The sequence below is a fragment of the Watersipora subatra genome, chromosome 11 (genome assembly GCF_963576615.1).
Source record: "Watersipora subatra chromosome 11, tzWatSuba1.1, whole genome shotgun sequence".
Taxonomy (NCBI): domain Eukaryota; kingdom Metazoa; phylum Bryozoa; class Gymnolaemata; order Cheilostomatida; family Watersiporidae; genus Watersipora; species Watersipora subatra.
In genome coordinates this window covers 16134298-16149053 of record NC_088718.1, presented here as the reverse complement: position 1 = coordinate 16149053, position 14756 = coordinate 16134298, and the positions used below count along the sequence as shown (strand labels likewise).

Genomic DNA, 14756 nt, shown 5'->3' with positions numbered 1-14756 from the left:
AAGAAGTATCGCTACAAGTGAAAGTTACCGCGTACTAATCTCTACTGACAAACACTCGTACGATAACGTAGGCTAAATCACGCAAGAGTATTGGCACACAGTTGATGAAAAGAAAGAGAAGACAACTACCAGAGAGTTAAAGAAGTGTATACACAAATGTTTAGTACCACAAGCCCACATGTACCAACTCACTGAAGTCGTAAAGCAATCTCATGCCGGCCGATATAAGCACAGCTAAAATATAGAATATAAAGGGCAACTGACAATGCTCATGCAAGTTGGTAGGTGAGAGGAAAAACACTCTCCTCGGAACAAGTTTACATATGCACATTTATCAAAAGGCAATGATTCACACGAGAATAAAATTAAGGAACTTAGGTTAAGATATCTATTCACGCTAGTACGACTAGGCAGCATGCTCTGTTAGTACTCTACTCAAGACTAGCCAACGATTGTTAGTATCCAAATTCATAGATCCATGGAAGCATAACTCCAAACTTACAAGACAATATATCAACCAAAGGAACACTAGTTGGAGCTTACATCAATTCAGGCTGTGCTACTTAACCTACGTACTTACCCCACTTCTATACGTACGCTGATTAACGGATGTACTGACACCAAAATAACCATTACTAAATATTTTTTGACCCTGATCTAATAAAGGGTGCTGAAGAATTGAAGCCACTATAGAGATGAAAATTTAAAGCTAAACTGTACAACTCAGAGAGTCTAGCAAAGAGTTTCTAATTTCAAATAATGACACCGGGACAGGTGCTGACAACTCTAAAAGGGTTGTTAAAAAGTGAGCTACGGTCAACAGTAACATGAATTAGGTTTTGAAATATCTGAGTATCCATTATGATTACCAACACATCTATGCGAGTTGTGAAACCTAAAATGAATACGTTAGTGAATATATGTACCAGGATATTTTTTCCTCAACATGCTGTAATATCCAAGTTGTTTTTAATACAATAAGCAATAACTACTCAACCAATTCAGTTTCCCCCTAATATTGCTCATCACTTGGATTCATAACTCGGTAATAAGGCAGCTCTTTGTTAGCCTGAGCACCATATCTTCAAATGTCATAGACTTTGTTAGCCTGAGCACCATACCATATCTTCATATTTTATAGAGTAGGAAATATCATTTTATAAACAGCTGTTTATAAATACATGTAGTTGCTATTTCGAGGAATTTAAACACTCACGGTTTAATTCAAGTCAAGAAAAGATGATTTCATTCAGAACACGAAAAATTATTTCCGGAGTTATCCTCGCGGTGATATTAAAACTATCCAAATATCGATGTACTCTCACACATCACAGCCAATGAGATTTGACTGAGATGAAAGTGAATTATCATCGAATAGATGAAGGTATGTGGAGTTGCCTCCTTTTATACTCAGGTCTCACGTGAGCAAAATGATTTGATCTTAATAACTTGGTTACCAAATGAGCCAATCGCTTAGTGCTTAGGCAAGGAACCCGGTCTAGCCAGCCTAATGGGAGAGACGCTAAATAGCTTGAGAGCTGAGCAAAAGAAAAGAAGCCACACAACATGATTTCTTTACACACAGTAAGTGCTAGCAACAGAGGCAAAATAATATGGAACCACACAATAGAGTGAGTCGACAGCGACACACATTGGCCATTGTACAAACAGTCCTCAGTCTATCAAAATACAGTCAAACAGCTACATGCGAATGTCGTTACATAACCACTTCCCAACATGCATTTTACTATAATAAGAGCCGTTTCTGTCTGTCTGAAGACAAGCTAACAGCGTTAGGAACAAAAGATGGCCTCACAAGGGAATTGAACGCAGATATTCTGTTTTGTAGCCAAAAGCGCTACCAACTGCACTACTCGACCACCTTGCTGCACAGTCGAATAATTGTGCACACACTTATTACAGATGAGGATCTCTCATTGAAGACGACTGCCAGCGTACTAGACTTTACTATAACAAGACCCACATACGTCCGTCAGTCTGAAGCCATGATTAGAGGTTAAGAAAAAAACTGCTCTCACTAGGATTCGAACTCACAACTTTTGATTTAGCACTAGGTACACTACCATCTGCACAACTCAACCTCATTGCTGCCATTTGGAATAATTGTGTACATACTTATTACACAGGATGATCTCTCACGGTGCACCGGACTGCCAGCATACTAGTACAACTAACTTTAAACCCACTGTAATTTTTAAAATATGACATTTGAAGTTTTCTGAAACATTACGATTTCGTAGGAGTAAATGAAGCTTATGGGGAATGTGAAAAATATAACCAAAAAATGTAAATGATGACAAAAAAATGTCAAATTGGTTTTAACTTCTTGGTTTTAACTTCAAATAGTCCAAGTTGAGTCTCAACATACACACCATTCGTCTCGACATACACACCATTCGTTTCAACATACACACAATTCGTCTCAACATACAAACCATTCGTCTCCTGCAGAGTGAAAACCTACTTTTTGTTTGCATGTCTCCGAGGTACAGAAACAATAAAAAACCTTCATTAATTATTACTGTTTTATTAGTATATGTATTTCTTTGCATTTTTCTTTCATAATACATCAGTTTCATTGCTGTGTTCAACTATCTACAGTATTCAATAAGTAATTATCACAAGTCTTTCATCTGCAGAACAACTTGAATGAACGAGTGTATTTTAAACATGAGCGTGCACAAAATTTTAGTGGATTTTATCAGAAAGTATCAGTATTTGTCTATCATTTGCCATTGTTTTTCTATATTTGAGGTGACCTGACTGCCAGAATGTTTCAAGATTAAAATCGACAAAACTTCATCATGTTTTCAATGTTCAGAGAAAGTTACATGTACTTGTCAAAATGACGTCACTAGTTGCACTGCCTCCTGTGTCTCTCGTTATTATCATTGTCACTATCGTTGATATCTTTTAATCTTAAAACATCCTAGAAGTCAGACAAACATGAAAAACAATTGTCTATGATAGAAAATCACCGAAATCTTTTGATAAAATCTACTAGAATTTTGTGTAAGTTTATGTTTAATGGAGGTATTAGCTCCAACACATGACAACACATGACAACGCATGACAACGCATGACAACGCATGACAACGCATGACAACGCATGACAACGCATGACAACGCATGACAACGTATGACAACGTATGACAATACCCACATACTACATACATACATGTACTTATTCGTATGTAGATGTTTGACTGTAATTTAGGTCAGTTAGTTATCAACTGAACCATTTGTAAAATGGCTAAAGGGGTGGAAGATAAACCGATTGGCTGGAAAAACATACATTCCTGTAATCCGCTTATCATGCCTTCAAAACAAAAACAACAATGCACTCCGGTTAAAAGCAACAACAGGGAAATGTATATACTGTACAGTAACGACACGGGTCAGCGCAATTATATGTCTAACAAGTTTTTATAGCAGCGATGTTACACATGAGGAGCGTTACAATAAAAAATGTACGTACAACGATTATTACCAATGCAGCATGGCCTACCGTTGTCTACGCAAGACTCTGCAGCCTCTGTAAAGGTCGGCACAGGTCACATTGTGAATGACAAAACCTGCACAGAACATTGCTAATAGCTCGCAAACAGGAAACACATGTTTTCTTCTACAGCTTCTGTTTGCTGCAGTCTATCATGCCAAACACAGCCCCTTTCTTAATAAGCACCGCCTACTCCCAATTGTTCAATCACCAATTAAGTTGAGAGAAGGTCTCGATGAATATAAATATTCAACTAACAAAAAACTCATCACTACATTCCTCAAGCATAGACATATCATATCATAGACTTAGAGAATGAGCTATTTGCCAGAGAACCAACCTGTAAAAGCTCCTGGCTCAGCAGCCTTGGGTGTAAATGTGTCAACCATCTGGGTCCATGAGACCATGTTGGTGAGCTGTGAAAACTCCTGTAGGTGTGCCCAGAGAGGAGACTTGCTCTGAAACACACAGCAATATGGGACATGAATCCCTCTACGCAACAGAGCTCTCCGAATGACTTATTTCTTCCCAAGGTTTTAATTAGAGACAATATTGCTATGAGCTTCTAGCTAACATACTGTAATTGCGATGCATGAAAAAATTACCGTATCTAGTAATTGTCTTTTTTTAATCACTTAAACATTGATAAGTGATAAGCATGATACATGTACTTGTTTACTTTAGGTCTGCAATGCCCAAATCAGTTGCAAACAATTACTTGGGTGCTGAATGCAAGTGTGAAAAACTCAACCTTACAATAAGAGACCGATGATATCAAATCGACAAACCTTGCGGTTGCGATAATCGAACTCATCTATGAACCTATAAATTACATACCAAAACATATTAACTAAAGCACAAACTTTATGAACAATTTATGGATACCTGTACATGAGTGACCGAGTGACACATAGAACGCCTACTTGCAAGTGTCACTGACACTCTATGGAAGGCCTTGCCTGAGTGACTGAGGCCATCCTTATATATTTATACACACCTGTTTGTGAGTGACACCGTGACTCCATATTCTCTCCAACAGATCACAAAGACTGGCAATCATAGTATTTTCCTCCAAGCCCAGCAGTGTAGGGTCAGCGTGACCAAGCTGTACCGCTTCCTCTCCCATCTTGCCGACTAACATTCTCTTCGTCTACAAATTTGAACAGTAAAAAAGTCTCCGTCACCGGGATGTGAACGATGATTAACCAATTGATAAGCTCAAATTCAAACTCCAGACACAGAGGTAAAAATAAAAGGTGGCTACACAACTGATGCTTTAGAGCGTGGCTGTCCAAACTTTTTGCAAAGGGGGTGTCATGCAAGTGCCAAGTATTACTGGTACTTTGCCAACAAACATTATGCTTTTTAGCTAAAGCTTTATACAAGCTAATATTATATAGTACTGTCTCATTATAGCTATTAATAATGCTTGTAGCTTTTTACAAAGCTTTTCTATGACCAAACATATAAATACTTGGGTTTTCTGTTATCAAATCAGTTGTCTCTGGAGTGTGCAATAAACCATTTCCCTAATTTAATACTCTATTTAATTGCTTCTGTGCAGAAACATAAACAGAAGCTAATTGGCGACAAGGATTTCTCTTTTGAACAGTTACAAAGAGTTTTGTTCAGATTTTATCATTGATAAAATCGATACAAAGAGTTCTAGTTTATTACAAGAGTAACTGTTCAAAATTGCACCACTACAATGGCAGAAGTAGCAGACCTGATCAAGCTAATGCAGAAGCAGCAGGAGGACCAGAGACAGCAGCAAGAGGAGCAGAGAAAGCAGCAAGAAGAGCATAGACAACAGCAGCATGAGGAGTTCAAGCAGCAACAAGAGGAATACAGACGTCAGCAAGATGAAAGAATGGAGGAGAATAAGAAACTGATGGAGCTACTACTACAAAACCTACAACGGAAACAAGAAACAGCTGCAACCGCTGTTCCAGCCTTCCCAGGTTTTGACCCAACAGCAGAGCTACTAACAGATTACATAGACAGATTCAACACATTCATTGCAGCAAATTCTATTCATCAAGACAAGATTGCTGGCACTTTTCTCACCAACCAACAGCCTACACTCTACAAGCAGCTTAGTAATATGGCAGCTCAGCTTTCAACACCCAAGCAGATCAACGACCTCAACATGGATGAAATACTGGAATTTCTCAAAGACCAGTATGACCCTAAGCGCTTCATTGTTAGAGAGCGTTACAAGTATTGGAGTGACATGCAGAGGAAACCTGGAGAAACTATTCAAGAGTTAGCTGCCAGAATTCGTCAGGATGCAACTACATGTGCCTTCATAGACATTACAGATCCATTAGATGAGGCTCTCAGAACAAGATTTATCTGCTCTGTAAACAATGAAGCAGTTCTCAAATCTCTCTTCAAGGTCAAGGACAATGAACTCAACTTCAACAAAGCTATACAGGTAGCACAGGAAACAGAAGAAGAAGCTAAAGTTGCCAAAGAGACAGTTTATGGAAACTCGTCTAAAGTCAACAAGGTTGCTCAACAGAAATCAAGATACAAACCAATCCAGAAAAACAACTCTACACCTGACAAGCAGAAGGAAGGAAAGCTATGCTACAGATGTGACCGAACTAACCATACAGCGGATGACTGCAGATTCAAAGCAGCCACCTGCAACTTTTGTTCTAAACAAGGTCACATAGAAAGAGCATGCAAGAAAAAGAAATCATCTGCAGCAGAAAAACCAGTAAAGATGATAGAATGCACATCAACCAAGATGGTGAAACTTGCTGAAAACATCAAACTGGAGGGAGACAACTTCACACTTGAACTGGACACTGGAGCATGTGACAACTTCATCTGTAAATCAATATGGGAGAAGCTAGGAAAGCCAAACCTAAAACCTACTACAGTTAACTGCAAATCAGCCTCAGGACATCTCATAGAGACGCTTGGCAGATGTGAGCTAACTGCCCATTTGGATGCACAGAAAGAAGTCAGACTACCATTTGTGATTAGTGCTGTACAAGATCTCAACCTACTAGGAAGAACTGCTATACAGCAACTAGGCATCTCTATTGATGACAAGCTACAACAGAACCTTGTATCAACAATCACAGAGAACCAGCCAGATGGGAGGTTACAAATCAAGTGTAAGGAGATGTGCAAAGAATTTCCAGAAATATTCAAAGACGAGCTAGGATGTCTCAAGAACTTTGAACTAGAGATAAACTTCAAACCTTCAACAAAGCCAGTCTTCTGCCGACCCAGACCAGTTCCTATTGCCTTGACAGAAGAGCTCAACCAAGCATACGAAGCAGGTGTAGCTAAAGGCATATGGGAACCAACTCAATTCAACCAGTATGGAACACCAGTTGTACCTGTACGCAAATCTACAACAGGTCAAGCTGCAGGGAAGATCAGAGTATGTGGAGACTACTCCAAGACTATCAATAATCAGCTAGAAACACATAGGAAACCTATCCCACTACCAGAAGATCTAATCAGAAAACTAGGTGGAGGCTATTGCTACACAAAGATTGATTTAGCAGATGCCTACAATCAAATATTGTTGGCACCAGAAAGTCAACGACGACTAGCACTATCAACACACCGAGGAGTACTACTACAGAAGAGGTTGCCCTTTGGCATAAGCTCAGCACCAGGGTATTTTCAAGAAATCATGGAGCAACTGACACAAGACCTCCCAGGAGTAGCAGTATACCTAGATGATATACTAGTGAGTGGAGCCAATGCAGAGAGCCATCTACAAAACTTACGTCGACTTCTTCAAAGATTAGAAGAAAGAGGGCTCAGATGTAGAAAAGACAAGTGCTGTTTTGCTCAACCTACAGTAGAGTATCTGGGACACAAACTCACTTCAAAGGGAATCACTAAAGGAAAGAAGGCAGATGCAGTACAACAGATGCCAGTCCCAACAGACTTAACTCAGCTAAGATCTTTCTTAGGAGCTACACAATTCTACAGCAAGTTCATACCCAATCTGTCACAACTCACAGGACCATTGCACAAACTGACACGCAAAGGAGAGACCTGGAAGTGGGGCACTGAACAAGAAAAGAGCTTCAACAAACTGAAAGATATGCTATCAACTGATAGTGTCTTAGCACACTTCAACCCAGATCTTGACATTGGAATCTCATGTGATGCTTCAGAAGCTGGACTGGGAGCTGTACTATTTCATCGTTATCCTGATGGAAGTGAGAGACCAATAGCCAATGTTTCAAAAACACTGACCAGCACACAGAGGAAATATGGACAAATACAAAAAGAAGCTCTCTCAATCATATTTGCTCTAAAGAAGTATCACCAGTACCTGTATGGTCGACGGTTTATCTTGGTAACTGACCACAGACCTCTTCTCACACTTCTAGGACCTACCAAAGGAGTTCCAGCTCTAGCAGCCAACAGACTAGCAAGATGGGCACTGGTACTAAATCAGTATGACTACACCATAGAATACAGATCTACCCAGCATCATCAAAATGCAGATGTCCTCTCAAAACTGCCAGTTGGACCTGATAAAGAGTTTGATGCAAGAGAAGATGAGGATGATGTGGATACAGTATGCACTATTCACACTATTGGACAACAGCTCAACTCTACAGACTACAATGTTCTAGCAAAGGAGACAAAGAAAGACACAACACTAGCCACAGTAATGCGCTACACAGCAGAAGGATGGCCTGGTAACAAAGAGATGAAGGAGACTCAGCTGTCACTCTTCCACAAGATCTCAGATTCACTTTCTATCACTGAAGGTTGTCTTCTATATGGCAACAGAGTAGTCATTCCTGTCAAGTTACAACAGGAAGTATTAAAGATCCTTCACCTTGGACACTTTGGAATGGAAAGAATGAAGAAGCTAGCTCGAACTGCTGTCTATTGGCCTCGCATTGACTCTGATATAGAGGAGACAAGCCGACAGTGCACTGCCTGTGCTGAACACCAGAAGCTTCCACAGAAGTATCCTATACATCCCTGGATGCTACCTGAGAAGCCATGGAGTCGTCTTCACTTAGATCATGCAGTGAACTTCATGGGCAGCCAATGGCTAGTGATGATAGATGCCTACTCAAAGTATCCATGCATACACAGGACGTCATCTACTTCTACCAGAGCTACCACAGACATCTTAGAGGAGATATTCGCACACTTTGGATACCCTCACACCATAGTCACTGACAATGCTACCAGCTTCACCTCAGGAGAGTTTCAGCAGTGGTGTCAAGAGAGAAGCATTGTTCACCTCACTGGAGCACCCTACCATCCAGCTACAAATGGCGCAGCTGAAAGACTAGTACAATCCTTCAAACAAGCCATGAAGAAATCGTCACTCTCACCTAAATCTGCACTACAACAGTTCCTGATGCACTATAGAAGGACACCACTTCCTACAGGATACTCTCCCGGTCAGCTGCTGAATGGAAGACAGACGAGATGCAAGATTGACACCCTATTGCCATCACCCGCACACATAGCACAGTTTCATCAATCCAGAGAAGTCAACCGATCGGCAGAAAAGACAGTTAGCAAGATACACAGCTACAATCTTGGAGCACCATGCTATGCCTTGTATCATGGACCTAAACGCAACAGACAACCTAGATGGGTTCCAGCCATTGTTACTAAGATATATGGAACTCGTAGTCTCAATGTCAAAGTGGTACCAAAGGGACCTACTTGGAGAAGACATGTTGAACAACTCAGACCAAGATACTCAACAGAAGAAGATCAAGACCCTGGAGATAAACCTGATATAACAGAGGAGACAAAACTGCAACTACCAGCCCCTACAACTGTAACAGAGCAACCTCCGTCTAGAAGAAGACCACGCAACCCTCGTCTACCTGATGGAGATGAGTATAGCAGAGACAAACCCCGAAGGTCTAAGAGAACCAGAAAGAACCTTTAGCTTAGTGAGGAGGTGTCATGCAAGTGCCAAGTATTACTGGTACTTTGCCAACAAACATGCTTTTTAGCTAAAGCTTTATACAAGCTAATATTATATAGTACTGTCTCATTATAGCTATTAATAATGCTTGTAGCTTTTTACAAAGCTTTTCTATGACCAAACATATAAATACTTGGGTTTTCTGTTATCAAATCAGTTGTCTCTGGAGTGTGCAATAAACCATTTCTCTAATTTAATACTCTATTTAATTGCTTCTGTGCAGAAACATAACAGGGGGCCAGATTTGGGGTGTTAAAAATTTAGGGGGCCAACCTTGGCGGACGTTTTTTACATATAACAGCAATTAAATTAAATAAATTTCACCGAGCCAATCTGTGTTTTACATTTGCTTTTTCATTTTAATTTCAGCAATCTTAAGCACGTGTTTTGGTTCATTTGAAACATACATGTACATATAAACATACATGTACATATAAACATATATGCACATATAAACATACATGTACATATAAAATATTAAATGACATTATAAATGAAGGTTAGTGTTCACTTGACTTCACTTTTTTACACTTCACTACAGTGTTACATGCCAGACAGACTTTAGCAAACGCTTGCTGCTTCTTAGGACAGATATTATTTACCATTGTCATCACAGTGTTTGATAAATTAACCCTCGGTGAAAGTTTTGCAATGCTTTGTAATCAGCGATGCTACCTCGTAACTAGCCTTTGTAGCATTCTCATTTGATTCTCGAGTTCTTGTAAAATATTGCTGCTGTGAGATTAAACTAGCTTCAAGATGTTTCAGTTTCTCGCTGCATTCATTACCTGTGATCTTTTTATATACGTCAGCATGTTTTGTTTGCCAATGCAGATTCACATTGAACTCTTTAAAAACAGCCACTGTCTCTTTACAAATGAGGCAGACACCGTTGTTACGCATTTCAGTGAAGAAACAGTCCAATTTCCACCCGACCTTGAACTGTCGGCCTCAAAGTCACTTTTCCTTCTTTTGTTGATTGTTGCCATTTTATAAATTTTGGGGTTCATTCAGCCAATTAATCTTGTACTAAACCTTCGAACCCTGGCCGTTTTTGTCGATGCGTGTCAGTAACCCTAGAAAATCTGTCCAACGATCTGAAGTTTTGAAACTTTTATTAAATATATCTAAACATGCTCATAATACGCTGATATTTGGTAAAAAAAAGTTGGGCAGCCCACAGCAAATGTCATAAAAAAAACAGTACTTCATCATTATTCAAGCTAAAACTATAAAAGTTTGTATATTTTAAAAAAAACTAGCAAAAACATGTACATAGCATCATATCTATTGAGCACTTGTTTATCATCATTCCATGACTCAAAATATATTGGAAAGTTATAGTTAGTATCATAAAAATCTTTATTTGCATTAAAATCATTTATGACCTATCAATAAACAAGGCATATCGATTTTTCAGGATATCACTCTAATAAAATTTGTTATTAAAACGAAGGAAGCGGGTAAAGAAATTTGAAAACTGTTACAAATGGAAGTGAAATTTCTAGTCTAACATTCTGTGCAAGAATTAATTTGATTGGTTAACGCAGTTACTTAGAAACAGTTTTTGTAAACAAAGCCATGTGAATGCCGAAAAACCGGCCATTCGAGATTCGGACACACCCTACGCAATGCCGAAAAACCGGCCGTTAGGGTTCAAAGGGTTAATTTGCTGTTCCTAATCCAGCCTCTAGATATCAGCATTTAGAACACGCAGGTAACAGCGCTGCTGCCCAATGTATTAATTCTGCACAAGGACCAGATGTTATTGATTTTATGACATAGGCTGCGGGCCGGATGAAAATTGACAACGGGCCGCATTTGTCTCCCCCTTCCCGGGCTGGACTTTGGACATGTCTGCTTTAGAGCCATGATGTTTAGTGAGTTATCTTGGGGATGCTTTTGTCAAAGGAGATGAAACCTGACCATACATGATGTTTTCTTCGCCACACTTTACAAATACACTGACTATATTCTAAATGAACTCATGTTTGCCACCAAAGTTATGATAAAAACCGTGTTGAAGCTTCAAACAAACCTTCCACACAAATTGAAGACAAATAGAACGCTACAGAATATTATAAGAATCTTATTGAGCAACAGAAGTTGCATACGGTTTCATTGAGCAACAGAAGTTGCATACGGTTTTATTGAGCAACAGAAGTTGCATACGGTTTCATTGAACAACAGAAGTTGCATACGGTTTTAGTTTTAAAACTAACTCTTTTGAAGTATAAACAAGTGCATCCAGAACATCTTGCATGATGCTATTCGTGAACACACTAAAACTGCTGCACAGATGAGAGTGTTATTTACGACAGTGTGTCGAGTCACAGAGAGGTTTCGAGTCACAGAGAGGTTTCGAGTCACAGAGAAGTTCGAGTCACAGATAGGTTCGAGTCACAGAGAGGTTCGAGTCACAGAGAGGTTCGAGTCACAGAGAGGTTCGAGTCACAGAGAGGTTCGAGTCACAGAGAGGTTCGAGTCACAGAGAGGTTCGAGTCACAGAGAGGTTCGAGTCACAGAGAGGTTCGAGTCACAGAGAGGTTCGAGTCACAGAGAGGTTCGAGTCACAGAGAGGTTCGAGTCACAGAGAGGTTCGAGTCACAGAGAGGTTCGAGTCACAGAGAGGTTCGAGTCACAGAGAGGTTCGAGTCACAGAGAGGTTCGAGTCACAGAGAGGTTCGAGTCACAGAGAGGTTCGAGTCACAGAAAGGTTCGAGTCACAGAGAGGTTCGAGTCACAGAGAGGTTCGATCACAGGAGTTAGGCTAAGAGGATAGCTTCATGGATAAAAAAGCCCCATACAGTTTGCAGTACTGATGATAGGTATAGCTTCAGCGCTATAAGGAGATTTCCAATTGTACAGTTTGATGAGCACAGTAAAGATATACACATATCACTAAGGCTTTTTTAATACAAATCAGCTTAAACTGGTCAATTTTAGCTATAGAACAGCGTCTTTATAACCAACTGAGCTTGTATTCAACATGTCTCACTGGCATGGGTAACCTGGTTTATATTTAACGTGTCTCGCTGGCATGGGTAACCTGGTTTATATTTAACATGCCTCGCTGGCATGGGTAACCTGGTTTATATTTAACATGTCTCGCTGGCATGGGTAACCTGGTTTATATTTAACATGTCTCGCTGGCATGGGTAACCCGGTTTATATTTAACATGTCTCGCTGGCATGGGTAACCTGGTTTATATTTAACATGTCTCGCTGGCATGGGTAACCCGGTTTATATTTAACATGTCTCGCTGGCATGGGTAACCCGGTTTATATTTAACATGTCTTGCTGGCATGGGTAACCTGGTTTATTTTAAACGAGTTTATCTACATGTACTATATCATGGAACATTGTATGACAGAAAGCATTTTTATATACATATCGTTGTAAACGTGAACCTTTAAAACCGACTCTCTCACCTTGACCTTTATCTCTTTAAGTAGGGCATCAACAAACTGTATGTAGGCCTCACTGACAGTTGAGTTTTTCCTGACAAAAGCGAGTGATGGTTGTCTATGTAACTCCTTCCTATCCATCACAGGAGCCTCTCCGTTAGATGGTCTCTTGCTAACCAACGCGGTCAATATATCCTCCTGATCATCACTGGAGAACAAACATTCGGAGTTATCCTTTCACGCTAGATTCACATTATTTTAAGCCGACAAGTTCAGAGTTCACAAACAATTAAGAACTTTGTGACCTATTTGAATCAATTTCAGAAAACTGCTCATGCAAGTTTAATGAATAGTAGACTGTCCTTTTTCTAACATCGAATGAATTACAAGAGCAAACGATTCCTAATTTATAAATATTAATAAAATGTATCAATATATTTTCGACTGGTTCAACAAATAACTAGGAAAATTAGCTAAAACAATGTTCACCTAGCAGTCAGCAAGCTAGTCACAAATTTCTTTAATATGAACAATAACAAATTTATTACTTGGAATACCAACAATGCGACCGAACTATTAACATGAACAGCTCAAAGACTCAGTGTGTAAGATATTACTGTACAAGAATACCACACATATTGAGGTAAGTGAAAGCCCCTTGTTATTACCAATAACCAGACAAGCTGGACAAAAAAGTACAAAACATCAACATTACTGTCACGAAGAAGCATTTAGGAAAATCTCAGCATATTTTCTGGTTGCTTAGTTTTATCGTCACAAAATAACAAACACTTTACAAGAAAAAACTTTCTCACGTAACACCTTCCGTTTCATTTTTGATTGAACATGGTCATTTTGAGTTTCATAAAGAAAGTTGTCACCTTTCAACACATATCTTATGGAATACTTTATCTACACGTTTTATGACAGCTGTTGTGGGTCAAACTAATTAACTTAATATATCAATAGTAACTTCTTTATGGAAATATTGATAACAGTTGGTTAAACTTGCATACAATAAGCAGCACAGATCAATGACCGACATTAAGTATAGTCGTGGGTAGTTGACTATCGACTCAACTAAAGGATATAATGCTCTGAGTAATGCAATACTGCTCCATCAGTTTCTGTTGTCCGATGCTTTTGGAGAACTGACTAATATTCGGTACATAAAGAAATCCTATCTCTACCATAATCCAGGGTGCATCATCATCATCCCACATAATTCTTCAGATATGCAATGCTAAGGAATTAGGTCCACTGCTTGCTGCTGTCTATAGATACGAGTAATAGTATATTGGTGTCTATAAATACGAGTAATAGTATATTGGTGTCTATAAATACGAGTAATAGTATATTGGTGTCTATAAATACGAGTAATGGTATATTGTTGTTTATAAATACGAGTAATAGTATATTGGTGTCTATAAATACGAGTAATAGTATATTGGTGTCTATAAATACGAGTAATAGTATATTGGTGTCTATAAATACGAGCAATAGTATATTGGTGTCTATAAATACGAGTAATGGTATATTGTTGTCTATAAATACGAGTAATAGTATATTGGTGTCTATAAATACGAGTAATAGTATATTGGTGTCTATAAATACGAGTAACAGTATATTGCTGTCTATAAATACGAGTAATAGTATATTGGTGTCTATAAATACGAGTAATAGTATATTGCTGTCTATAAATACGAGTAATAGTATATTGGTGTCTATAAATACGAGTAATAGTATATTGCTGTCTATAAATATGAGTAATAGTATATTGTTGTCTATAAATACGAGTAATAGTATATTGGTGTCTATAAATACGAGTAATGGTATATTGTTGTTTATAAATACGAATAATAGTATATTGGTGTC

The 14756-nt window shown here is 38.8% G+C and overlaps 1 protein-coding gene across 3 annotated transcripts in view; it reads right to left on the bottom strand.

The window, feature by feature from the left end:
- LOC137408144 (DENN domain-containing protein 5B-like) overlaps positions 1-14756 on the bottom strand; it is an 89375-nt gene that overhangs the window by 15999 nt on the left and 58620 nt on the right. For 2 of the 3 annotated variants that reach the window (XM_068094532.1, XM_068094533.1), the window contains exons 14-17: positions 12906-13089; positions 4518-4670; positions 3861-3978; positions 193-234 (exon numbers count right to left, since the gene is read on the bottom strand). In XM_068094532.1, the coding sequence (XP_067950633.1) occupies positions 193-234; positions 3861-3978; positions 4518-4670; positions 12906-13089 (497 nt within the window). The remainder of the gene's footprint in view (positions 1-192; positions 235-3860; positions 3979-4517; positions 4671-12905; positions 13090-14756) is intronic. The other variant, XM_068094534.1, reaches the window with a different exon arrangement.